This window comes from Microcebus murinus, chromosome 11 (genome assembly GCF_040939455.1).
Source record: "Microcebus murinus isolate Inina chromosome 11, M.murinus_Inina_mat1.0, whole genome shotgun sequence".
NCBI classification, from domain to species: Eukaryota; Metazoa; Chordata; class Mammalia; order Primates; family Cheirogaleidae; genus Microcebus; species Microcebus murinus.
The window spans coordinates 40,326,458-40,354,259 of NC_134114.1; the positions used below are offsets into that span (position 1 = coordinate 40,326,458).

Consider the following 27,802-nt stretch of genomic DNA (forward strand, 5'->3'; position numbering starts at 1 on the left):
AAAGATAGGTTTTAATAGATTTGCTTAAAGGTTATTTCTAACAAAGAATTGTTGAGTAATTTGTAGTCATTGTTTTGTAGTAAAACCCAAATACACATAATAGAAATTTTCTTAAAAATCATTACCTCTCTATTACAAAGGGAGATGAGCACACAGAGTCAGGTCTTATCAGTAGTGGAAGAAGTTTAAGCATTGATTGCTCTTCTGACTCAGCTTCTTCCATTGTGCTTGTAATTCTTCATGTTCATATGTAGTGATTATTGTTGTCCTTTTGCCCCATAATTTAATAAGACCAAAATCTGTGATGTGACTCTTCTTCAGAATCTCACAATTCTCCAAAATATGTTTGTGCTACACAAAAATTAAGCTTGTTAATGAAATAAGCGAGATATCAATGAGTCCATGTAATTGCTGTTCGTACCATTATTTTGCCCTGAAGTAAAAAAGTAGAACCTATAACTACAAAATGGCTTTGTTTTTTTTAAATGAGTCATATTTCCAACTTAACTTTGATTTATTTTAGGTACTAAGAGGTCAACAGTATGGTAGGAGCTGTGATGTGTGGAGTGTTGGATGTGCCATTATAGAAATGGCTTGTGCAAAACCACCTTGGAATGCAGAAAAACACTCTAATCATCTTGCTTTGATATTTAAGGTATTGTAAGATAAAAATTACTTCTTTATGCTAAAATAGGCAGGAGGCAAATTCTCATGGGTTCTCCCTGTCAGTCTAACGTGAAGGTGTATCTTCCTTGAAATAAATACACAGATGATCTCCCTCTGTATATTTAAGGCGGATTTTGACTTAACTTTTTTTATTTTAAGATAGTGCAAAAGTGGTAGAAATTCAATAAAAATAGTACTTCAGATTTTGAATTTTGATCTTTTCCTGAGCTGGTGACACATGGTTAAGATATACCCTGGCAATGCTAGGCAGCGGCAGAAGGACACTGCTCCCAGTCAGCCACACAGTCACGAGGAGTAAACAGCCAATACTCTACAGTGTACTGTTGTCCAATGATTTTGCCCAACTATAGTCTAATGTAAGTGTTCTGAGCACGTTTGAGGTAGATAGGCTAAGCTGTGATGTTCAGTAGGTTAGGTGTATTAAATGCATTGTCAACTTAATGACATTTTCAACTTACAGTGAGTTTATCAGGATGTAACCCTAACATAAGTTGAGATGCATCTCTGTGTGTATATATTTCCAGGAACTTATATGGTGTCAGTGTTGGTGGCATGTATAGTCAATTCTCATTATTTGAGGTAGTTATGTTCTATAAAGTCACTGCAAACATTGAATCAGCAAATACCAAAACATTGCCTCTAGGAGAACTATCTAACATATATATATTCCCATCACTTTTAAAATGTGAAGTTCTAGGCCAGGCACGGTGGCTCACGCCTGTAATCCTAGCACTCTGGGAGGCCGATAGCACTCTGGGAGGCCGAGGCGGGCGGATTGCTCGAGGTCAGGAGTTTGAGACCAGCCGGAGCAAGAGCGAGACCCCGTCTCTACTATAAATAGAAAGAAATTAATTGGCCAACTAATATATGTAGGAAAAATTAGCCGGGCATGGTGGCGCATGCCTGTAGTCCCAGCTACTTGGGAGGCTGAGGCAGAAGGATCGCTTAAGCCCAGGAGTTTGAGGTTGCTGTGAGCTAGGCTGACACCACAGCACTCACTCTAGCCTGGGCAACAAAGCAAGACTCTGTCTCAAAAAAAAAAAAAAAATGTGAAGTTCTTCATGTATTTTACATAATTCAAAAAAAATTTTTAATCTAATTTGCTATTTTCTATATTAAAATAATTCACACCAAAGTCAATTGCCAAATCCACAAATCCAGTTCTACCTTCTTACAACTCTCAGATCCATTCTCTCGATTTCTATCATAGAATGTGTAATGGTTGAGATTTTTAGCTTCTGTAGACATGTGATGGTTAAAAGCATTTGCTTTGGAGTCATGCAGACCTGGTTTCAAACTCTGGTTCTACTTGCCATGTTATCATAAGAAAATTACTTTTTGTATCTACCCTCCATTTTCTTATTTGTTAAATAGGTACAATAATAGCACCTACATTATGAAGCTAAACTTACCTCTGGGCCATAGGCAAACACTTAGCCCACACAGTCACTCCCACCTGCCCTAAGTTCCTCCAGCCCTCCCTGAACTATGTAAGTTCCTCAGTCACCTCTAATAGTACCTAGTTTGTATTATTACTCTTTTCCTGTGTTCTTCCATCCTTCCTATATCCCTTCTCCACATGGTTCTGGTTCTCATTAAAGTTCATGTCCAGTGCTCCTCCTGCTCAGGTGTTCCTTCACATGCCCCTGTCTGTTCCTTCTCCAGACTTCATGTCCTTGTGTCTGATACTTTCTTTGTTGGTCTCATAGCTGTTTATGTTCCCATCTTACCTCCTTTTTTCAAACTAAGTCTCCTTGAAGGTTGTTCATGTCTGATTCTATTTTATTCCCTCCACAGAGTCTTATACAGAAGTCACTCAATAAATATCCATGACCAGGATCAATTTGAAAGTTTGATGTTATTTTCAGAGTTTTGATGAAACCCTGGAAATAAATGAAAATAATTTTCAAATTGGCACAGTCCATATTTGGGGGAGGGTTTTCTTGTGGTTAGGAGTAGGTAGATTTAAATTATTTGGACTTAAACTTTATCAAAAAGTTCTTGAGGCTGGGAGTGGTAGCTCATGCCTGTAATCCTAGCACTCTGGGAAGCCAAGGTGGGAGGATTGCTTGAGGTGTCAGGAGTTTGAGACCAGCCCGAATAAGAGCGAGACCCCATCTCTACCAGGAATAGAAAAAATTAGCCAGACACAGTGGCATATGCCTGTAGTCCCAGCTACTCGGGAGACTGAGACAGGAGGATCGATCACTTGAGCCTAGGAGTTTGAGGTTGCAGTGAGCTATAATGACACCATTGCACTCTAGCATGGGTGAGAGAGTAAGACTCTGTCTCAAAAAAAAAAAAAAGTTCCTTTAGTGTATTTGATATTAAGAATTAGGATTTGTCCAACACTGAAGAAAAAAAGTAAGGCAGTTGTGTTTTCTATGTACTAAATTGACTGGCCGGGTTTAGTCTTTCTCACTCTAAATAGCTCTCTGTGCTGAAAACATAGAAAACATGCAAAAAAGGACAAACCATCTCAAAGACTGAATATGAGGAAAGCAGAACTCATTTGAGTGAATGCTTTCCTTACCTGATATTAGCCTTGTTCATTTAGACAATAAGGAAAACTGTAGATCCATCTAAATAGGATTGATTTGATCAAATTGTAAAATCCTAAAATTTGGAGGATTCTTAGAGGAAACCTCCCATCCATCCAGTGGGTGAGTTTTCCGTAAACAACTTCTTTTTTTTTTTTTTTTTCCCTGAGACAGAGTCTCACTTTGTTGCCCAGGCTAGAGTGAGTGCCATGGCGTCAACCTAGCTCACAGCAAACTCAAACTCTTGGGCTCAAGCAATCCTACTGCCTCAGCCTCCCAAGTAGCTGGGACTATAGGCATGTGCCACCATGCCCAGCTCATTTTTTTCTATACGTATTAGTTGGCCAATTAATTTTTTTCTACTTATAGTAGAGACGGGGTCTCGCTCTTGCTCAGGCTGGTTTCGAACTCCTGACCTTGAGCAATCCGCCTGCCTCGGCCTCCATAGACTTCTTGATAGCAGAAAGTCCTCCCACTTGTGCTCCAGTTCCTCTGTGTTCAGGATGCACTATAGAGGTTACTAAATAGACGCACGTGTACTTCTATATCAGACGTTCCAATTGTGGAATGCACCAACACTCTGACTCTTTCTCCTACAGATTGCTAGTGCAACTACTGCTCCATCAATCCCTTCACATCTGTCTCCTGGTTTACGAGATGTGGCTCTTCGTTGTTTAGAACTTCAACCTCAGGACAGACCTCCATCAAGAGAGCTACTGAAGCATCCAGTCTTCCGTACTACGTGGTAGCCAAGTATACAAATAAACTGCAGTAGAGACAGGATGCTCAATAAGAGAAAAAAACTTTTGTGGGGAACCACGCCAATAATCTACTGGCCTTCATGCCACTGAACAGCTATGAACGAGGCCAGTGGGGAACCCTTACCTAAGTATGTGATTGACAAATCATGATCTGTACCTAAGCTCAGTATGCAAAAGTCCACAATTTGTGCAGGAACTGTAAACTGTGCCTTTCCAAGAACTGGCCCTAGGTGAACAGCAAAATAATGAAGTTTGCATGACTAAATAGCAAAAACATAATTTTATTTTTTGGAGCACTTTTTCAGCAATATTAGCAGCTGAGGGGCTCAGGATCTATTTTAATATTTCAATTATTCTTCCATTTCATATAGTGATCACAAGCAGGGGGTTCTGCAATTCCGTTCAGTTTTTTGTCACTGGCTATAAAATCAGTATCTGCCTCTTTTAGGTCAGAGTATGCTATGAGTAGCAGTAAATACATATATTTTTAAAAGTTGATAACTTCTTTATGACCCACAGTTGACCTTTATTTTTATTTTTAACTGCCTGGGCAATTGTGGTTCATTGTGCATTTTACTGTTGGCCCATTCATTTCGTTTTTGGAAGTTATGGTTCTGTATTTTCATTTCACCTTCATTTTTGTTTAATATTCAGGGAGAGGTGATCTTTTCAAACCAGAAAAAAAAAAATAGAACTAGGTGTGAACTAGAGTTTATTAAATATCTTGCTATTGCAAGAGTTTTTTAAATACAGATTTAACTTTGTTTTTTAAATTGGAATATAATAAAGTACTACCTACATTTGAGTCAGTCACTGCTCTTATTGTGCAGGTTAAATATAAATTAACTGAAAAATCAACTGTTCTCTGTGATGTAGCTCACAACCAAGATCAAGATTACCTTGAAATTTATTTGAATTTTTTTAATGTTTTGGTTTCTTTTGTCAACTGTAGGAAACTTCACATCAGTTAGGTCTTACTCTGTATGTAACGATCCGTCATTCACTGTCACCACTGATGAAAACATGGAACTGCTATTTTCCTTCTCCCATGCACCATCTCTTCACAGTAGGCCTGGCTGATAAATAATTAAAGAAAAATTAACTTAATTTAGCTTAATTACTCAACTACCAAGTAATAATGTTGTATTTAAACAATAAATTTGCTTCAAACTTGGAAAATGTGTTCAGAAAGAAAAGTGATTGAGTTTCATTTATTCACTAATTCTTTGGATTTTGCACAATTATCTAATGATTTTAGTCTAGGGTTGAATTCAGATGCATGGAATCCTGAAGGAAAATGGTAGCTCTTTTATCCTTTTTTTGTGAGTCTTTTAAATCAAGTACTGATTAACTATTAAACACAACTTTGAGATTTTATAATAGTTTTAACTCTTCAGAAGCCAGTGTGAAATAGAATTGGTTATTCTCAAAGACTCAGGATAAACTAAATAAGCTATATAGAGTACATTTAAAATGTACAACACAAATTGGAAGTAAAAATAAGTTACAAGATAAGTTTACAGGGATATATTGCTTATAATTTTTAAAAGGCAGTTTGTTTTTTATGTGTATGTTTCTTAGTGAAATTTTACATTCCTTTGTTTTGGAAGATTGGCGATATTTGAAGAGTTAAAAAATAGTACAGAAATGTGAAGTTTGGTAGCTCTAAATGTGTTGTACTTGACTTTCTGTTTTATTTTCTTTTTTTCCTGTTCTTTCTTTTTTTTTTTTTGACTACTTAGAATTTTCACAATTCTAATAAGATTGTTTCCAAGTCTCTCATGTGCAAGCTTTAAAGGATGCACTCTTGCCATTTTATGTACTGGAAGATCATTGGTCAGATTAATACTGTGTCTGACAGAAATGTAAACTGTATAAACTGAGGAACCTCAGCTAATCAGTATTACTTTGTAGATCACCATGCCCACCACCACATTTCAAACTCAAACTCTCTATAGATGTCAAAATCCACTGTGTTTGAGTTTGTTTGCATTTCCCTCAGCTTGCTGGTAATTGTGGTGTTTTGTTTTTTGTTTTGTTTTCAATGCAAATGTGATGTAATATTCTTATTTTCTTTGGATCAAAGCTGGACTGAAAATTGTATTGTGTAATTATTTTTGTGTTCTTAATGTTATTTGGTACTCAAGTTGTAAATAACGTCTACTGCTGTTTATTCCAGTTTCTACTACCTCAGGTGTCCTATAGATTTTTCTTCTACCAAAGTTCACTTTCACAATGAAATTATATTTGCTGTGTGACTATGATTCCTAAGACTTCCAGGGCTTAAGGGCTAACTTCTATTAGCACCTTACTGTGTAAGCAAATGTTACAAAAAAAAAAAAAATCTCTGGGTTAAGAAAATTTGGCTTAAATGTATCCTTTGTTATTTTAAATATATCGAGATATTTTAATTAAAATTTTTACCCCATTGAACCGATTTTATAGTATTTGTACCTATTTTGGTGTTTTTGTCTTTATAGTAAATAAAAGTTTTTGAACAAAAGTTGTTACTTTTATTCTGAAATAATTTTATACTTGTATAAAAGTTAGCAAGAATACGGCAAATAACTCCTATTTACCTACCCTTCACCCAAAGACGATAGTCAAGTATTGTCAGCTTCCCAGTTTTGTCCTTTGTAGCAAGAGGATCCAAACCATGTTGCTCTTAGTTGTCATGTTTCTTTAGTCTCATTAACTCCAGAAGCATTCAGTGGTTCTTTCTTGACCTTCATGGCCTTAATTTTTTTTAAGATTTTAAATTATTGTTTTATAGAAGCCCCTCAATTTCAGTTTGTTTGATGCTTCTTCATGATTAGATTCAGAATATGCATTTTTGGTGGGAAAATCACAGAGGGCTGTGCTCTCTCAGTGCATCAATCATATCAGGAAGCGTAGAGGTCAATTTGTCCCATCATTAACATCAGTGATGTTAACTGTGATTGACACTTTAAAGTTACTCTTTCCCTTTATAATTAATATCCACCTTTATATTAAGTATTCAGGGGGCTGATACTTTTGAGACTACATAAATATCCTGTTTCTCATCCAATATTAGCTCTCTGCTCTTAGCTTTCTTGCCTCAATTATTTCTCTGATGGTTGCCAAATGGTGATCTCCCAGTTCCTTCATTTCTTCTATTAATTAATTGGCATTTTGCTACAAGAAAGAGCTTTCTCTTCTCCCATTTACTTTACCACATGTCATATATTTGCTCACACTGGCCAGTGGGAACTTCTGAGAGCTAGCTTCTTTGTCCTTGGCAAGCTACCATTTTGAACACTTCCATACTTTCAGCTCCATCTTGTGCCCTGTCTGTGGTGGCCCTGGGGATCAGCCATTTTCCCAAAGAGTCCTAATTCCTTTGATGGACAATAGTATTTAAAAACCAAGATCAGGGTGCTAAATACACTCATTGACACTTGGTGTCACTGCTCCCAGGCCCTCTTGGTAGAGCTGGAATATATGTATGAATGTACAGAGTTTTGACACATGCAAAATACTCATATCTAGATGTATATACACATAAAAACCATGAATTCACACTAATCTTCCAGTTCTGATCTGACACCAACAGGGTTCATTAAAACTTTCCAACTCTGTAACTGCCTTCTTGGGCAGTGAGAGTCCTGGCTCCAATTATTCCCCATACATTGACTTACTTGCTTGATTCTGCCCCCATGTAACCAATCCCTGGATCCCCACCCCGACCCAACGGGTGGGGTCTTTCTTTCGTGGGCCCTAACCCTTGCCTGACTGCCCTCACTACCCCAGCAGCCTAAGAGCTTTTTTTAAAAAATTGACTTTATTTCTGGCTTGAGTGATGCAAAGTTAACATATGTAACCAAAATGTTTGTACCCCCATAATATTCTGAAATTTAAAATAAATAAATTGAAAAAGTAAACAAGGCAATGCTTTACTTATGCTTACACATGCAGTAATTTGCTGAATTTACCTTGTATAACGCTAAGCTAAGCATCTTTTTTGGTGCCTGTTCAAATAAGTCACCATTTAGAAAAAATAGTACATTGGTGGGCAACTATTTAGTTTTATTTAAAATTATAAAGTATTCTCATAAATTCATTTCTAAATAGTAACTACTTAAATGAGGTTGATTATTCATTTATTGAATAAATATTTGTAAAGTGCTAACAAAAAGGGTTATTTTTTAGAGCAGTTAGGTTCAAAGCAAGATTAAGTGGAAGGTACAGAGATTTTCTGTATATCCCCTGCCTTCACATACTGACAGCCTCCCCCATATCAATATTTGAGGACTTTTTGACAAAAAGGAAAGCTTTTTCAAAAAGCTTTTAAAACCCTTTTTAGCTATCTTATGACTCGTATGATTAACAATCCATCATATGTTTCACATGACATGTTAAATACTTTCATATAAATACTGCTGCTGTTCCCACATGGCATAGATTAAACTCAATTGAATATTCACTCAGCTTTCTTTATAGCATGTGGCATAAGAAAGCATAAAAACAGTCTTCTAAGGTTGCAATGTTGGGAAGAGATTTATTCACCAGCTACTATTAATATTTGTCAGGCATGCTTTGGAGGGAGCATAGTGATCACACCCCATTTTACAAATGAGGAAAATGGGGCAATTTCAATCATTCTGCCATTCAAACTGCACCAAGGAATGCACTTGGTCTAGCCCACAGGTTTAATCTCCAATTGTGCCTTGTGGTCATGTGTTGCTGTTTCCCACTCTTTTATCCTTCATATTTCTGCTCTCTAGTCACTTCTCTCATGCTCAATGAGAAGCTTGATCCAGCCCTGCGAGATAGGTAATGTCACTGGGTTCAGAAGCCATTTGTCTGTATAATTTGATTTAAAATGTGCATCTTTTAAATAAGTTTTGGGTATTTTTATGAAAGGGTACATTTCTGTCACTTCAGAAAAATACTAACGTTGAGAAAAGCTTTTTACTTCAAATTAAGAATCATTTCTATTGCTTCTCCATTCTATTTAAATATTAATAATTTTATAAAGTGACCAAATCTGCAGGTTGGATAGAATCCAGAAAAATGTTGGGGTATTGTGCTCTTATGGAAAATGCCATTTATTGTATTTAGGAACCGATGTAATTCATTTGTTACAAAACAAAATGTATGAAATACAGTCATTGGAGAAAACCATGACTAATGGAAACTTATACAAATGGCCATCTTTGTATGTCATGACACTTTTAGGTTTGTCAGTTTTAAGTTATGCTGTAAGCATGAATCTCAGGTTGAGCTGGCGTAAGGGAGGAAAGGATGAGCCTTTTAAAGTAAGTGATGATGACAGACGCAGCAACTACAGAACTTGAGATATAACCTGGGTTAAGTCTGGTTCTGCCAATTACTGGCCATGTAACCCCTGATTTGACTTTCTGAACCTCGATTTTTGCATCTTTAAAATGAAAACAATGGCTCACGCCTGTAATCCTAGCACTCTGGGAGGCTGAGGCGGGCGGATTGCTCGAGGTCAGGAGTTCGAAACCAGCCTGAGCAAGAGCGAGACCCCGTCTCTACTATAAATAGAAAGAAATTAATTGGCCAACTAATATATATATAAAATTAGCCGGGCATGGTGGCGCATGCCTGTAGTCCCAGCTACTCGGGAGGCTGAGGCAGCAGGATTGCTTGAGCCCAGGAGTTTGAGGTTGCTGTGAGCTAGGCTAACGCCACAGCACTCACTCTAGCCTGGGCAACAAGCGAGACTCTGTCTCAAAAAAAAAAAAAAAAATGAAAACAAGTGTTGTTATAAGTAAGAGAACCTCTGTAAATGGCCTAGAACAGTACCTGGCACAAAGTAGATGCATAATGTGTGTGTGTGTGTGTGTGTGTGTGTGTGTGTGAATGACCCAAAAATCACAGACTCAAACACCTGTGGGACTAGAGGTCTCCCTAGCAAGACTTTGGGCAGACCTGACATTCATGTCCAAGGGCAGGCCATGGTTACTATATCAGAATGAAAGCCCAGTATTGCCAAAGCCTCTGAATTTCCAAGAGAAACTGGAAATTTGGATTTTAGGTACAATTTCCTGATGTTTAAACACTTAAAACTAATTTAAATTTTTTATTAAGAACTGTAAGCTAGACAAACCTCATTTTTGGGCTGGCCATTTTTTGAGCTCTGACGTGGGTCTAGGCTTATAAAACAAAAGAAGGAAAGTCGAAAATTGGAGGGGAATTTCAGCTTCGGGAAATTGGGTCTAAGAGAAAACTATTGTCTAATTAGACACACTGATGTGAAATGCTTACCACTAAAGCCCAATTATCATATAACAAAATATGCATATGTAGCATTCCACCACACCAAATTTGGGACACTTTGAACATCAAATGAAATAATAATGCTAACACACTGATCTAAAAAGATCCATGATTCTGACAGCGCTTTATTGGGAAAAAAGAAACAAAAAAAAAAAAAAAAGAAAAAGATAAAAAGATCCATGAGTCCGCTATGATTACTAGAGGGCAGGAGTGGGGAAAAGAAAAGCTGTTCTTTACAGAAGAATACCAGCTAAGAAACTACTGAATAAATATACATAGGGTGATGGAATTAGAAATGTATCATTTTGCAAACCTCAGTGTAACAATTGACTCAGGCAAGCATCCTCATTGATGCTGAAATCAGTAATATGTTGTTGGGAAGTGGGATAGTCACATAGCCATAGAGTCTCCACAAATTACTATTAAGTACAAAGGGAAACTGGTATTGTCCAATGGAGATCTGTTAGTTGTCACTTTTTTTTTTTTTTTTTTTGAGACAGAGTCTCACTTTGTTGTCCAGGCTAGAGTGAGTGCCGTGGCGTCAGCCTAGCTCACAGCAACCTCAAACTCCTGGGCTTGAGTGATCCTTCTGCCTCAGCCTCCCAAGTAGCTGGGACTACAGGCATGCGCCACCATGCCCGGCTAATTTTTTTTTTATATATATATATCAGTTGGCCAATTAATTTCTTTCTATTTATAGTAGAGACGGGGTCTCGCTCTTGCTCAGGCTGGTTTTGAACTCCTGACCTTGAGCAATCCGCCCGCCTCGGCCTCCCAAGAGCTAGGATTACAGGCGTGAGCCACAGCGCCCGGCCAGTTGTCACTTTTTAAAAGTGGCCCCATTTAGCATTAGCAGTAGTGGGACAGCCTGCAATTATGTGACTCCTGATGTAGTAAGAAGTACACATTATGTGTGTGTGTGTGTGTGTGTGTGTGTGTGCACCAAAACTGTGTAAGTTGAGTTGAATTATGAGAAAGCAATCAAAAAAATGCTGAACATAGAACATTATAAAAAACAACAAACCTGGTCTCTTCATAAAAGTTTTATGTCATGAAAAAACAAATAAAAGCAGGGGGTAGATTAAATTAGACTAGATTAAAATAGACTAAATGTAACGTGTGAACTTTGATCCATATTTTTGAAACAAATTACTAAATAACAAACAGCTATAAAAACAAGTTTTGGTACAATTAGAGAAATTTAAAAATGAGCTGTATAGTCATGATATTGAACAATGTTTATTTTAACCACTTCGGTAGGGCGCTCACCGGCCGGGAAACCTTGCCCACAGCCGGCACTCACACACAGTAGTTTGTGCTGTGCATTGACGACAAACCCGTTTTGTTCTTGTGTGATGAGGAAAGCTTTAAAGCACTGAAAGCTTGTTTTATTTTACCGGCAGCTTTACTTCTAATGTAAATCAGAATAGGTAACATACATATATGTTTTCATTATGTTATTTTTAAATGTTCACAATTTTATTTTGATAAATGAAAAATTAGAAAAGTCATATCACAGTTGTCGGTTAAAGTCAACGCTCAGCTGTGCGCCTTCATTTCACAGTTGTCGGCTAAAGTCGCTGTGCGCATTCATCTGTCGACTATAGTCGAAGCTCGTACCGAAATGGTTAAAAGGTGTGATCATGGTATTGGGATTATGTAGAAAAATGTCATTATTGGGAAACTAATGTAAAATTTACATTCAAACAGAAAAAAAATTCATATACACATATACATATGTGCATGTGAGAGAAAAGGGAGGAGGAGTTGTAAAATGTTAGCAATTGGTGGAGGTTAGAAATTTTCAAAATAAAAAGTTGGAAAAATATTTCTAAGTTTGCATATTTTATGATTTAATTTCTTTTTGTATTTTACCTTGATTTCATTTTTTTCTTTTTCTTTTTTGTAGCTGAGTTCCTATTTTTCAGTGACAATTCAGCCCACACCAATTGAACACTGTGGAAGAATTATTTAGACAATTATGAAATATCCAGAAGAGGGCAGCACAGTAAAACTTTTCTTTAAATTAAGATTGTTATTAACAGCCTGTTGACTTTGCCAGCTATCTGAAAATCAAATGTTACCCCATACCATTCTCAGGAATAGAGCAGAAATCTCAGCATTCCTCTTAGAAAACTGAAAAGACCCAAGGCGATCACTAAGAAATTCATTTTTCCATTTTTCCTAAAAGCTAGATTCAATGACTATCATCTAATAGGACAGTCTTATTTCCCATCCCTCACCCCTTTCCAATAGTCTACAACAAAAGAGAGACTGTATCAAGATACTTGATGCCACTTTTCCTGATCTCCTGTTCTCAGGACCACCCTGCTCTCAGCTGGCCATCCATCCATCCATCCATCCATCTATCCATATCCATCCATGCATCCTGCCAACCACAGTTTCTCTGAGCTTCCCAAACTCTATTTCCAGCTAGCATTCCACTTAAAAACTTTCAATGACTATCTACTATATACTACCTCAAACCTCAAGGTTTTCCAATGATCTGACCTTACTCTGCCTAAAACTTTATTTTTTATTCCTAACATAAAATTTCTGTTCTGCTCCTATCATTATTATATTTTTTGCTTTCTGAACCCATTGTGCTCTATCCAACCTCAACACCTTTGCTCATGCCAGTGGTCCTCAAACTTTGTGGTATCAGAGCAGTTGAGAACTACTGCCACAGAATCCTTCCAGCTGACATTCAAGGCTGCCACAATCAGCTAGGTACAAAACCACTATAAGGGGCATCTTGCACACTAGAGTCCTAATACATTTGTATATGTTACAATTTTTTTTTGCAGTAGATTGCAGTAAAGTGGCTGGAGGAAAGGTGGCTTTTGCTAATTCACACAAAGATTAGCAGAGACCATTTTTTCTATTTTTTATGCAATATTTTAGGTTCTGCAACACAAAAAAACTTGAAATTACTTTGTTCTAATTTCATCAATATGCAACATACTACTGTAATCCATAGAATTGGTATTAACTTCAACATTTGATGAAATGCCTTGTCACATACTTTCCTTCTCAAAATTTTGAATCACAATATGGTTCTAACACTCAGCTTCCCAAACATTTTTGTCTTCAGACCCCATTACACTTTTTTAAACGATCAAGAGTCCCCAAAGAACTTTTGTTTATGTGGCTTATAGCTATTGATATTTACTGTATCAATATTAAAACTAATCAATGTTTACATATTTATTAATTCATTAGAAATAATGAAAAACCGATTACATGTCAAATCGGATAGCATATCTTTATGAAATATAACTCTGTCTCCCCCTTTAAAAAGTGAGGAGAGTGGTATTTTTTATATTTTTCCAAGTCTATCTAATTTCTGGCTTTAATAAAAGACTGCTGGATTCTCATATCTGCTTCTGTGTTCTGTTGTCTTATCACACAGCACATAGCGGCTGGAAAACTCCCCACTATTCCCTTGTAAAAGAAAGGGAGTAAAGACAAATAATGTCTTTATTATTAAGAAAATAATTTTGACCTTGTAGACCCCAGAAAAGATCCTAGGGACTCCCAGGGTCCCCCGACCACATTTTGAGAAATGCTGGCTTCTGCTATCCTTGTCCTTCCACTTCCACTTACTTTTCTCTGAAGCACTCCCCATCTCCAGTAACTCACACTAAAATCCATGGTAATTAATATGTAGTTTTTATGAATTATATGTTGTCTCAGCTAGACTGTAATCTTCTGAAGCTACACTGAGGCATACAGTTCTCAGTGAATAAACATTTGCCAGTTATGTTACCCACATTAGATGATGCAGCTATTCAAATAGCCTACAGAATATCCACTGTCTCTAAATATTCTCTCTCTTCCAGCAAAGAATTGTGAAATCAAAGTTCTGCCTCTTACTTCCTCTGTCCCCTTGACTCCTAACATACACACACACACACACACACACACAAAATTTCTTTCTTTTTGTTGGATCATTCTTGTCATTGTAGAAATATGCCGTAGCATTTTTAGTCTTATTAAATTCCTCTCTTCCTCTGACTCCATTTCTCTGTCTCCCTTTCAGAAAAATTTATTGAAAGAAATGTGCACGCTTATTTCCCCTTCCTCACCTCACATTTTCTCCTCAACACACTCAGACACACTCACACCCACCACAAAGCTGCTTTTGACCAAGTCATCTCAGGTGGGTCTGCATTTGGTGACATCTGTGGTCACTGTCAATCTACGTTCTTTGCCATCTCCTTTTTCTTCCTGGGTGATCTTATCCACTCCTCTGGCTGAAGATCCTAATGCTATCTCCAGCTATGGCTTCAGAGCTCCAGATGTAAACGTTCAACCAGTTACTAGACATTGCTTATAGGCATTTCAAAACTTCACCCTCCCACATCCAATCCATCAGCAAATCCTGTCAGTTCCTCCTCCAAAATATAATCCCCATCTATCCACCCTCTCCATCTTCACATTACCACCCTAGTCTAAGCTCCCACCAGCTCTGCCTGAACTACTGTATTAGCCTCCTATTTAGCTTCCTGGTGTGGCGATTCCCCACCTGTTCTCCACATAATACTAAAAGTGTTCTTACAAAATGTTCTTATCACTCCTCTGCTCAAACCCTCCAATGGCTTCCTAACACCAAGAATTCCATCTCCCTGGGATTTGGCGCCTCCCTTTCTCCCTGACTTCATCTTTCCCTTTCTCTAATTTAGCATGTTTCAGCCACACCAACCTTTTTTTCCTTGCTTGAACACGTCAAGCTCCTCCCCACCTTAGTGCCTTTGCACTTCCTATTTAGAGATTCTCCTGGTGGATCTTCCCAAGTTTGGTGCCTTCTTGTCATTTTAGTCTCAGTCATTCATGCCATCATCCTATCCAAAGTTGCTTCCCCTATTCCCACTCTAGGTGACCCATACAAAGACACTGGGGTTCCAGCAGGAAGCAGATGACACACACAAATTAGGATAATTTGATAACAATTGTATAAAGTCATGGACAGAGTAAAGGGAAACCATGGAAAATGGTACAAAACTGGGAAGCTAGAGCTAATGGAGTGCTGTTGCCACCCCTAGGCCTAAAAGAAACCCAGAAAGAGCCAGAAGGCTATATGAAAAGAACCTGTGGTCAGGATACAGCCAGTACACAGAGACCCACACCTCCCTCTCCTCCTTCCCTGCAGTATCCTGCCAACAGACCCTATTAATCAAAGCAAGAAAGCAATGGACTCTGATGATGTGCAAATAGGTCAGTCCCCCAGGGTTGTGGACAGTGGTTCTGGAGGGGCTCCATACAATATCCAACCCACTCTCTTCTCAGTGCCATGCCTCATTTTCTTCAGGGCATTAATCACTGTCTGATATTATTTATGTGTTTACTTAGTATCTGTCTAAGTATTTATCTTACTTAGAGCCTGGGACATAGTAGAAGCTCAATAAATTATTGAAAGATTGAGTTACATCTCATTTTGAACTCTAGAAGTTACAATCAACATGCCCTATTTGTAGATTTTTAGGACATTGATGTTAAAGATTTTTCCTATATGATATTTTGTGATTTATAGCATAAATGGGCTTTCAAAAGAAAAATACAGCACACACATTCTTAGCCTCAATTGTGCAGAATATTTGGGGAAACTGGAAACAACAGTAGAAAAAGGGAGTCAGAAGAAGAGGATAGTTTTGGACAGTAGCACATCTCCACACCTACCAATGCTAACCTTATGCTTGCTGATTATATGGTATATTACAAAATTGTCTGCCAATCTGTTGTGCCTCATTCATTTGTATTTAAAATTTTATGTAAATCATTAAAGACATAGATGATCTAAAGACACTATCAACTACCATGACCTAATTAATATTTATAGAACACTAAACCCAACAATCACAGAATATGGTATGTTCACCAAGACAGAGCATATGCTGGGACATAAAATAAGTCAATACATTTAAAAGAATTGAAATAATACATGTTTTCTGACCACAACAGAATTAAATTAAAAACCAATTATAGCACTCTGGGAGGCAGAGGTGGGTGGATTGCTCGAGGTCAGGAGTTTGAAATCGGCCAGAGCAAGAGCGAGACCCCATCACTACTATAAATAGAAAGAAATTAATTGGCCAACTAATATATATAGAGAAAAAATTACCCGGGCATGGTGGTACATGCCTGTAGTCCCAGCTACTCGGGAGGCTGAGGCAGGAGGATCGCTTGAGCCCAGGAGTTTGAGGTTGCTGTGAGTTAGGCTGATACCACCGCATTCACTCTAGCCTGGGCAACAAAGTGAGACACTGTCTCAAAAAAATAAAAAATTTTAAAAAATAAAAACCAATTATACTATATCTAGAAATCCCAAATATTTGGAAATTAAAAACACACTTCTAAATAATCTATGGATAAAAAAAGAAATCACAAAGAAAACCTTAAAATGTTTTATACTGAAAGATAATGAAAATACAACATATCAAAATTCTATAGATTTGGCTAAAGTAATGCTTGGAAGGAAATTTATAACTTTAGATGCTTCTGTTAGAAAAGAAGAAAAGACTAAAATCAGTGACCTAATAATCTACTTTAAGAAACTAGCAAAATAAACCCATAGTAAGTAGAAAATATAAAATAGTAAAGAACAGAAATCAACAAAATAGGAAATAAACAGAGAAAATTAATAGTCAAAAGAGCTGTTTCTTTGAAGATTGACAAATCCCGCAATGACACTGATGAAGAAAAAAGAAAACAAAATCAAGAACGAAAGTGGATCATTACTACAGATCACACAGCCATTAAAAGAATAGTAAGACAATATTTATTAACAGCTTTAAACCAAGAAATTTGACAACTTAAACAAAAGAACAAATTCCATGAAAAATATAATTTACCAAACTAGACATAAGATTAAACAGAAATTTTTGAATAGACCTGCATCTTTAAAAGAATTTCACAATGTGTCATTATAATTCACTATATTAACGGAACAGAGACAAACTATATGGTTATCTCAATAAATAGCAGAGAAAAGCATTTGATATTCATCATTCAGTTAAAATTTAAGACAAGTAAAAATTCTTGGAAAGTCAAAAACAGAAGAGAACTTCTTAAAACACCATAAAGTATATCTACCAGAAAATTACAGTAAATATTAAACTTGAAGGTGAAACTATAAAAATGGAAGAATGAAGTGGATTTATACAAACTAATATGGGTAGATCTCGAAGATATATTTTTGAGTAAATGAAAGAAGTTTTGGATATTTATAGTATTTTTAAAACGTTCACACAAAATATGCATTTTCTATAAGAACATTCACCAGGTATGTAAATACATAGAAATAAGACTGGCAGAAAACACATCAGTCTGATAACTTCTGAGAAGAGGCAGCCAGGACCAAGATTAGTAGACATATATACAGGGTAAAGGGTTTGGTTAAAGGAGACTTAGCCTGAACTACCACGTTTCTATTAATATTTGTTATAAGAAGAATGTTGTTTTCATGAATTACTTAGCTAACCAAAACCTAACTTTAATACCATAAATATAAAAGCACTGGAAAAACATACAAAAACTGCTTTTGTTTTTTCGGATAAATACATTTCCATAGGTAAGGATTCAACTAGTTCTTTTTGGTTCCTTGTATATCTGGAGACTATAAAAGCACTTTCTTTGTATGCCATTTATTAACACATTCTGGAACCAAATTGACTCCATTTAGCAAGTAAGGTAAATCTGGATTATGCCAATTACCAAACACAGGGTCTGAGGTTAAGATCTCTGGAGTTTGCAAACATACTATATGATATTAGAGTGAAATAAAGAGAGACATTGTAGATACTCTTTCTTTCCTGTTATTTCTTTTGGAATAGAGCAAACTAGTCTTGAAGCCACTGGCATTAGCCAGAATTTTCACTAGATCTGAGTTGTTCAATTTCAACTTTAGGTTAGGATTCATTTTCACTCTCAGGCAAAGAATAGGAAGCCAACTTTCCAGCCTGAGGAAATGACACTAACACATTTATCTCCTAATAAACACTTGGTGATTTGAAGATGGTTACAGTATTCTTGTAGTTTGCCCCAAGAAAACTGAGCTCTGCCCAAACCTGTAGTGTGTGTGTGTTTATGTGTCTCTGTGTGTGTCTGTGCATGTGTTTTGGGGAAGGGCAGTTGTGAAAATCCTTTCAAATTTTACCTATAGAGGGACTACTTCCCACCTCATTTTATGAGGCCAGCATTAACCTAGATACCAAAACCAGGTAAAGATGTTCCAAGAAAACTACAGAACAATAGTTCTCATGAACAAGATGCAAAACTTCTAAACAAAACTTTACCAAATTAAATCCAAAAATATATTAAAAAGATAATATTCAAAACATCATGACCAGCTGGGCGTGGTGGCTCACGCCTGTAATCCTAGCACTCTGGGAGGCTGAGGCAGGCGGATTGTTCAAGGTCAGGAGTTCAAAACCAGCCTGAGCAAGAGCAAGACCTCGTCTCTACTATAAATAAAAAAGAAATTAATTGGCCAACTACTATACATAGAAAAAAATTAGCCGGGCATGGTGGTGCATGCCTGTAGTCCCAGCTACTCGGGAGGCTGAGGCAGGAGGATCACTTGAGCCCAGGAGTTTGAGGTTGCTGTGAGCTACGCTGATGCCACGGCACTCACTCTAGCCTGGCAACAAAGTGAGACTCTGTCTCAAAAAAAACAAAAACAAAAACAAAAAAAACCATCATGACCAAACTATAGTGACAGAAAACACATCAATGGTTGCTTGGGGATGGGCGGCAGGGGCTGGATGGAGGGATTACAGAAGGTCATAAGAAAACTTTTGTGGTTGATAGATATGTTCACTATCTTGATTGTGACAGTTTCACAAGTATGTATGTGCGTCAAAAACTTATCAAATTGTTCACTTAAAAATTATGCAGTTTATTATATGCTAACTGTACCTCAATAAAACTGTTTTTAGAAACACATTCTGCCCATGTAGTCTTGCCTTTCAGTGTTTGGGAGAATGAAGAGAAAAACTGGAGTGAAAACAGGGCATTTCGCTATGTTGCCAAGGCCGCAGTGCAGTGGTCTGATCATAGCTCATTGTAACCTCAAACTCCTGGGCTCAAGCGATCCTCCGACCTCGGTTTCCCAAAATGCTGGGATTACAGGCGTGAGCCACCTTGCTAGCCCTTTTTAAAAATATTAAGTATATACATTCGCAAAAGTCCCAAATTGGTAACTTTTTGGAACATGGGTTCAGTCTGGCAGAAGGGCCTGATGTCTAAGGGTAGGACTGAAACTCTTGTTCCGAAAGAGTGAGGCTGCTGAGAGGCAAAAGAGAGGAGAACGTCCAGGAGGAGAGCAGGCACGGAGGATGGAACACAGAGCGCAGCCGGCACAAGGGGGAGGCCGGGCAGGGCTCGAGAAAGAAACTCAGGGGTCAACTCCTAGGCTGCGTTCCTCGAGGGCATGACGCCCTCTGAAGCCCTGCGACCCTCTGCGCACAGCCAAGGCTGGCGTGAGTGTGCGCGCGCGAAACATCAAAGCACACTAGAAGGAACAAGGGGAAACGGGGCCTCCTTCCAGCTCTGTTCGCCTATGGCTCAGCGGGCTGGGGTCAAAAAGGGGAAGGGCCGGAGCCCGAGCAACAGGGGCCAGGCGGTGCCAGGCACTCTAAGGGCGGAAACCGAGGGGGGCGGGACAGCGCGGCCCCGCTCCTCCCCGGCCGGGGCGGGCCCGAGACCGCGACCCGCCTCTCCCGCGCCCAGCTTGTCACGGCCCGCCAGGCAGCCATGCCGCGCCGCCTGCTGCTGGGTCTGTGGCAGCGATGGCGCCGTTACAAGTACCGCTTCGTCCCCTGGATCGCGCTGAACCTAAGCCACAACCCGAGGTGAGAAGGCGGGGCGGCCGCACCAAGGGTACCTTCTGGGTACTTCCAGACGCCACCGCTGCAGCGGAGCCGCAGACCCACCTGCGCGCGGGGATTCCCTGAGGCGGCCGCGGGCCCGGGGTGGGCGGGGTCTTGGGTGGGCGGGCCGAGGTGGGCGGGGTCTGAGGCCGCGTCCGGGTTTGAGGCGGGCAGGCTGGTGGCGGGTGGGGCCGCGGTGGGGCGGGGCCAGAGGCGGGCTGTGCCAGAAGCCGGTCTGGCGGCGGCCGGCCGAGTCCCTGAAGCGGGCGCGGACCTTAGGGGGGCGGGGCCTGCGGCCTCTCCCAGTGTCCTCCGCGCTGCTAGGCCCGCAAGGTTAGGGTTGCATGCGGGTCGTGGCGCTTGTTCCACTTAGGGGTCCGCGCTCGCTAGGGCTCTTATATCTGGGCCAAAAATAAAAACTTAAAAAAAAAAAGGCTACTCCTCTTACCTCGTGAGAATGTGTGGCATTTTCTCCGCTGAGGCATAGTTAGGAACTTGAACTTCCTCAGAAAAGCCAAATCAAGGTTTATTTTCACAGCTCCATACAAATAATTATGTGGTGAAAGCAGCCCAGCTCGGCTGTGAGAATACCTTGGAGTAGCTAAAGCATAAAACGTGCAAAAAGCGACTAAAAGCACGTCGGGTTTTGAGTACGCTAGCTGAGTAGCGCCCTGGACAGTGCCGCTGCCGGCATTATTAAGGGTGTGCTAGTGATCTGCAAGGAGTCAACACAGTGCTCACCACATAGGCAGACTAGGCCTCCTGTAAGGGTAGTTAACGAAAAATTGGGAAGCCAAAGAGATTTCCCGAAGTTTCATACGAGGGAGACATGAATGCTGGTGCATCGTTACTATAGAATTGTGAGGTGGAAATTGCTCCCCTTTGGTTCAAGAGTAAAAATAATACAATTAGTACAATTGGAAATTGTGTACTAAAGTTGTGGAAATAAGCGATGCAGTCATTAAAGAAGGTGGTACTCGTGGAGTGAATGTGACACAGTGTGTATGTTAAATTTGTCTTTGAAACTACATGCCTGTAAAGAAAGCCGTTGAATGTGAGGGTTCTCATTATGTGATAACACTCAAAAAAAAGTGGTTGTTGGGTGTAGTGGGGAAGAGAGCTGAGCTACAGTTCTGCTTCTGGCTATCCCACTTGCTGGCTTTTGGACCTTGGGCAAGTTCCCTAACACCTCCAAGCCTGTTTCCTTGTCTGCAAAAATGGGATAATGAAAGGACCCAGAAGCATTTGGTACAGAATGGGCCTTTCATAAATACTGGTTACTCATGTAGGTAGTGTTAGGAGTTAGGTAACTAGAGCAACCCCAAACAATTCTTTTCTGAACTTCTTGAGCTTTATGTTTTTCAAACACATCAGAATAATCTTATCGTTCATTAAGACCAGTAACTCAGAAAGCATGAAGAGAGTGTGGCTCTTATCAGTTGAAAGGTAGTGAATAGAAACTTTTCCCCATTTTCAGGACCCTCCGATATGTTCCAGAGGAATCTAAAGACAAAGTTATCTCAGATGAAGATGTCTTAGGAACATTACTGAAAGTTTTCCAGGCTCTATTTTTAAATGATTTTGATAAACAATCAGAAATCTTGACTATGCTTCCAGAACCTGTTAAATCAAAATACCAAGACCTTGTGGCACTTGAACATCAAAGGGTGAAACTACTTGAAAACAGACATCAACAGCAAAATATCTTAAAACCAGAAGAAATTCTTTATAAGACATTGGGTTTCAGTGTTTCTCGAGCTACTAGCTCTTTGATTTCTGCTGGAAAAGGTGTCTTCGTTACTAAAGGATTGGTACCAAAAGGCGCGGTTGTATCTATGTATCCTGGTAACAGCACGATTAGTACTTTGCCAAGTTTCTTGCATAATTAATTAATAATTAATATAAGCTCAACAAAATGCCTAACCCTGTAATCCTTAAAGGTTAAATTGGAAACTCAGGTTTCCATAGATTTTTGAAGTTCTAATTTGGGAATGAACTTGTTTGTAAATTATGTGTTAGAAAGTATGCCGGAGTATTTGTTGGAATAAATGCACTTTTCTTTTAAGGAAATCTTTCTAGGCAATGTTTAGAACATAGTATAGTCCACTTGTACAAATTACTTAGAAAGCACTAGAGAATAAGCCACTTTGGCTTAGTTGATGACTAAAGATAAAAATGGTATGGGTCAAAATATAAAAGATAAGAGTTTAAATCCATAAATTGCTGCATAAAGATTTTCCTTCCATTTCTACACTACTAAGGCAACTTCTTTGCAAAAAAAGATCATTGACAGAATGCTCAATAGAATGTTATTTGCTAAACTTATGTTATTTGGTATAGTAGAAAGTGTGGATGTGAATATTTGAGTCAGACCATGTTTTTTAAAAATCATTCTGCTATTTTCTAATTTTACATCCCTAAGCAAGAAAGTCTGAGTTTCCTCCTGTACAACTTACCTAACTCTATAAAAATTAAATAGAACAAGTCAACCGAACAAATTAATACTAAAATAAATTTAATAGATTAACATGTCTGGCACATAGGAAGCACCTGATAAATATTAATTTTCTCCTTCCCTCCTTTGCCAGAAAAAAGAGAAGCAACCTGAATGTCAGACTCATCTGTGCCCATATATGTCTACATTATTAAATTATTAGCAAAATACATTTTAAAAAGATTCTTTAGATGTCAAATCACACTCTACTTAAAAAAAAATATATATGACTTTGTAAAATGGAACCTAAAATGTGATGTTCATATTATCATTAACCAAGGTAGTTATATTTTATTCTGCTATGTGGACAAGTTGGTTCTATGCTCTACTACTGGACATTCATTCTTTTTTTTTTTTTTTTTTTTTTTTTTTGAGACAGAGTCTCACTTTGTTGCCTAGGCTAGAGTGAGTGCCGTGGCGTCAGCCTAGCTCACAGCAACCTCAGACTCCTGGGCTCAAGCGATCCTTCTGTCTCAGCCTCCCAAGTAGCTGGGACTACAGGCATGCGCCACCATGCCCGGCTAATTTTTTCTATATATATTAGTTGGCCAATTAGTTTCTTTCTATTTATAGTAGAGACGGGGTCTCGCTCTTGCTCAGGCTGGTTTTGAACTCCCGACCTCGAGCAATCCGCCCGCCTCGGCCTCCCAGAGAGCTAGGATTACAGGCGTGAGCCACCGCGCCCGGCCCTGGACATTCATTCTTTAAAGGGGTAAAGTAACCAAGGAGAATGTGATTATGTTTCAGAGAAAGGTTCTTACCATAGTGTTTCTGATTTTTTCATGTTGCTATAATATGTCTTATCTTGTTGTATAATAGGTACAGTATATCAGAAGTATGAGCCAATCTTTTTCCAGTCCATTGGAAATCCATTTATTTTTAGATGCCTGGATGGGGTACTCATTGATGGAAATGACAAAGGAATATCAAAAGTTGTGTACAGGTAAGTGATGCCCACATTCAAATTTAAATATAGGAGACAGAACCACACTTACAACAATGATGACCAATAGCATTTGTACTTTAAATAAAAATCTATTTAGGTAGCTTCTATGTAACAACTCACTTGTCCTATTGATTAGACAAGTTTTTTGTTTTTAAGAGAAATTGCACTTGTTTAATTCTAGGGTAAATTTTGTATTTTTGAATTCTGTTTTAAGATACAGAAGAATAATCCCTTAGCTAATGCTTTCACCTGTTTCAGATCTTGCGATGGGAGGGATCGACTTGGCCCTTTAAAAATGAGTGATAGTACATGGCTAACATCAGAAATTCATAATCCCCTGGCTGTAGGACAGTATGTCAACAATTGTTCAAATGGTAAGTAAGCATCATGGAGCTGTGAGATGAGATATAACAATGGTTAATTCTACTCCTTTGCCATATGACTGAGTGCCAAATGCCATTGCATGTAACATCTCAGCTATTCAAAGTCCTTAAGCAACTATAACTTTTGGAGGGATGATATCAGAGAGAGAATCTGGGGAAATAATGATACACATTATTTGGAATTCTTTAAGTTACTACTTTTGTGTCCTGATTTTGCAGTGAATATAGGCAATGGATAACTGCCCTTTTGATCATTATTATTTTAGTGTTTTTTAAATAGTGTTTTAGTTAATTTAGAGATTATTTTGTCAGTGCCTTAATATAGCCTTATAGATTAATTGCTGGACTGGTATCCTCACTCAGTCTGTGAGTCACTTACCTTCTTTAGGATTTGAATTTCCCATAGATAAAAGTTTGATCATTTGGCTACATTTAGCATAGCTTTGTTGTTAAGGAGATTTGAACTCCAAGCCTGACTCTTATTTAACCTTTAACCTTTCTGAGCCTCTATTTCCTGGTATATAAAAGGTAAACAATAAAACATACAGTTTATTATATGTTTATGTATAATATAAACATGTTTATTATGTTATATGTAAATATTTTATTTACTTTTCAGATATTCTGTTTTACATATTATTTGTTATTTACTATACATATATAAATATATAAAATCGAAGTTTCATTCCCAATGATCCATTTAAAAAAAGATTCTAACAGTTCCTAGAACATTGTAGTAATTATTAAGCATGTTCCAATAGTTTAGAAAACCCTATGTTAAGAGTCATAATTCAATACTGTTTTCCATGACTTTGTATCATGGGTCTTTTTCTAAAAATTTTGTGCTTGTTCCTAGACAGAGCAGCTAATGTCTGTTATCAAGAATTTGATGTGCCCGCATTTTTCCCTATAGAACTGAAGCAGTATCTTCCAAACATTGCCTACAGCTATGACAAGCAAAGGTTAGTCTTCTAAAAGAGCATTTCTATCTTACGTGGTACTTAAAAAAATATTTTCTAAGAAAAAGCTATATAGAATTTGGGGTAAGATATTTTTAGTGAAAAATTATAAGTAACTTAGATTTTTTATGTTCATTACACCTTAATGTGTTAATGTAGGCTTATTTGAAATTTTAAAATTTCCTTTAACTTAGCTTATTCTGCTTATTATCCATTGTTATTCTATGTAATACTTTACAAGTATTGACCTTAAAGTTTTTTTCGTATGATTCTGCTGTTTTTCCTACCCACAAAATCTTCAAACACATTTTTACTTTAATCATTTAAAGTATCATGTTCTCTGCCTCACAAGAAAGCACCCGATTGAAGAGACCAAATTACACTATGATTTCTTTTGCCCATTTCACTATTTGGTTCTGAAACCTGATAGTGAAAAAAAGGACTATATCCAGAAGACACATATTTGAATGCAATATTTATTTTCTGCTTATTAAATGGAAAGTCTACTGAGAATACTCAAATAACAATTTTTAATATAAGTAATTCTGGAGACTGAGTTCTTTGTTAACAATGCTATAGGAATATAAATCTTTACATCATTTCACTGAGTTGCTAGCATACCTTATTTATATAGGACTTATTAAATTATCCTTTTAAGATGAATGATTTTTAAAACTTGGACTATTCACTATACTTAAAACTTGGTAACTTTTGTGTCTCTACAAGTGTGTGTTAGAACAATTAGGTTTTTTTAGCTATACACTCTGGGATATGATGTCATTAGAACTTCAAAGGTGTACATATAATAGTGTCTTAATTGTGTCCAAAAAAAAGTATTTTCTTAATTCCAACTAATTTCAAGTAATGTTTTCATTTTTTAGAATACAAGATACAAATTAATAAAAGAATGTTAAATTTGGCCGGGCGCGGTGGCTCACGCCTGTAATCCTAGCACTCTGGGAGGCCGAGGCGGGCGGATTGCTCGAGGTCAGGAGTTCGAAACCAGCTTGAGCAAGAGCAAGACCCCGTCTCTACCATAAATAGAAAGAAATTAATTGGCCAACTAATATATATAGAGAAAAAATTAGCCGGGCATGGTGGCGCATGCCTGTAGTCCCAGCTACTCCAGAGGCTGAGGCAGGAGGATTGCTTGAGCCCAGGAGTTTGAGGTTGCTGTGAGCTAGGCTGTTGCCATGGCACTCACTCTAGCCTGGGCAACAAAGCGAGACTCTGTCTCAAAAAAAATAAAAATAAAAACTAAAAAAAGAATGTTAAATTATAATGTCATTTTAAAATGCTTTTCATGATATCAGTTTTGGGGGCCTAAACATAGAAAGAGTTTTCCGAAGACATAGTCAATTGTATAAACCTATTGATTTGTGGTCTTTTTAATGATGTAGACATACTCTAGAGTAGGTGTCCTCAAACTACGGCCCATGGGCCACATGCGGGCCATCCAGCACATTTATCCGGACCTCCGGGTGTTTTTGCTGCTGCTGCCTATCCTCAACAGCCAAATTGTCTTGGGCCCACAGTGCGCACTCTCCAACAGTCTGAGGGACAGTGAACTGGCCCCCTGTTTAAAAAGTTTGAGGACCCCTACTCTAGGGTACTTGCATCAGGGATAAGAACTATTTCCTCACAGAAATCAAATGTATAAACTAAAATGTAGGGAACCTGAGTAGAGAGAAAGTTACATCTATAAAACCCATCCATGCTGATTATATTAAAAATATGGGCTTTTATCTGTCAATATTCTTACCTTTTGTATATTTTTCTTTTTGTTTTCAGCCCGCTTCGATGTGTCGTTCTGGTCGCACTTAGGGACATCAACCAAGGAGAAGAGCTTTTTTCAAACTACTACACAATAGTCAGCTAACTCTGAATTAGAAATTAGGTTTTCTACTCAGTTATCTAAATGTTTTTTGTTAATCAGTTCTCTGAGTTCCACCTATAGAACAAATATTTTGAGACCTAATTGGAGAAGGAATTTTGTTTTTGTTGATATTTATGTTCCAATTTCATGATAAAAGCTATTTGCTCCATTACAATTTCAAATTTGTAATGTAATTCAAATTTTAATTGGGCTTCATCTAAATACACAATAGCTTATTAAATTAAAACCTACTACTTGAACTCCCAATTTCAATTTTTCTTTTGTTTATTTTGTACAGCTCTGTGGTGGTTTATAAAATTTTAGCCAAGCACTAGTAATTTTTATAGTACTGTTGATGTCTACAAACATGTAAAAACTTTATTTTTACAGAATCAAGTAAAAAAAATATCTATTATGTTGAAGATGTGAGGTCCTTCTACTATTTACTCTTTGAACATTTCCACACCAAAAAAGGTTTAAAAAAAGAGCAAGAGATTGTTTTTACGTGGGAATATAGTTAAAAGATAGTGTCAGTGGGAGGAATACCTATTTCCCCATGTCTCAGGTTTTATGTGGAGGGCTCCCATTTATAATGCTTGTAGCTTCTCTCTCCCCCCAGTAGAGGAAGTGACTTTCTGAGGCTATGTTTGGAGAACTAGGCACCAATGGCCCACACCCTTCTAGTTCCTACTCTGTAGACTCTGCCTGCCAGCAGAGAGAATATGTTCTGGCCAGTTCTCTGCCTTGTGCAGGAAGCAGCTGGTAGCCAGCCCAGCCAGTGCCAGAATGAGTCTACTTCAGAGGTGGAGTATTAGCAAGCCAACCTGGCCAGAGCTCTGAAGACATCTTCCCCAGAATTTTATTAGCAATAGTTACTTTGATCTCCATCCACCGGACTCTTGCTCCAATTCTCAGTTCTAAACTTGAATAGGAAGGAGGGTGTTATTTATTGGGCCTCTGAAATCTTCGTGGAACCTGTACAACCAGATTCTGACCACCTTCACTGCTGTGCCACCAGCT

The 27,802-nt window shown here is 38.0% G+C and overlaps 2 protein-coding genes and 1 long non-coding RNA gene across 7 annotated transcripts in view; 2 read left to right on the forward strand and 1 right to left on the reverse strand.

The window, feature by feature from the left end:
• Positions 1–6,431, forward strand: part of MAP3K1 (mitogen-activated protein kinase kinase kinase 1) — a 74,959-nt gene extending 68,528 nt beyond the window's left edge. For all 3 annotated transcript variants that reach the window (XM_012775649.3, XM_076008030.1, XM_076008031.1), the window contains exons 19-20: positions 524–655; positions 3,827–6,431. In XM_012775649.3, the coding sequence (XP_012631103.2) occupies positions 524–655; positions 3,827–3,976 (282 nt within the window). In that variant the 3' untranslated portion in view covers positions 3,977–6,431. The remainder of the gene's footprint in view (positions 1–523; positions 656–3,826) is intronic.
• On the reverse strand, positions 4,650–20,223 carry LOC105877276 (uncharacterized). Its single transcript, XR_012921685.1, has 4 exons — positions 20,188–20,223; positions 16,377–16,498; positions 12,131–12,211; positions 4,650–5,060 (listed from the first exon to the last, which is right to left on the reverse strand). It is a non-coding gene; the product is annotated as an uncharacterized LOC105877276 (long non-coding RNA).
• SETD9 (SET domain containing 9) lies at positions 19,962–27,049 on the forward strand. 3 transcript variants are annotated; one of them, XM_012775659.2, is made up of 6 exons: positions 19,962–20,106; positions 21,602–21,969; positions 23,438–23,561; positions 23,823–23,938; positions 24,804–24,909; positions 26,698–27,049. In XM_012775659.2, the coding sequence occupies exons 1-6, from the start codon at positions 20,009–20,011 to the stop codon at positions 26,783–26,785; spliced, it is 900 nt and encodes a 299-aa protein (XP_012631113.1). In that variant the 5' UTR covers positions 19,962–20,008; the 3' UTR covers positions 26,786–27,049. The 3 variants fall into 3 exon arrangements, with proteins under 3 accessions (XP_012631113.1, XP_012631114.1, XP_075864148.1); XM_012775660.3 differs by having other exon boundaries at positions 19,967–20,106; positions 21,602–21,984; positions 24,861–24,909; XM_076008033.1 differs by having other exon boundaries at positions 19,967–20,106; positions 21,602–21,912.
• Positions 27,050–27,802: the final 753 nt, after the last annotated feature.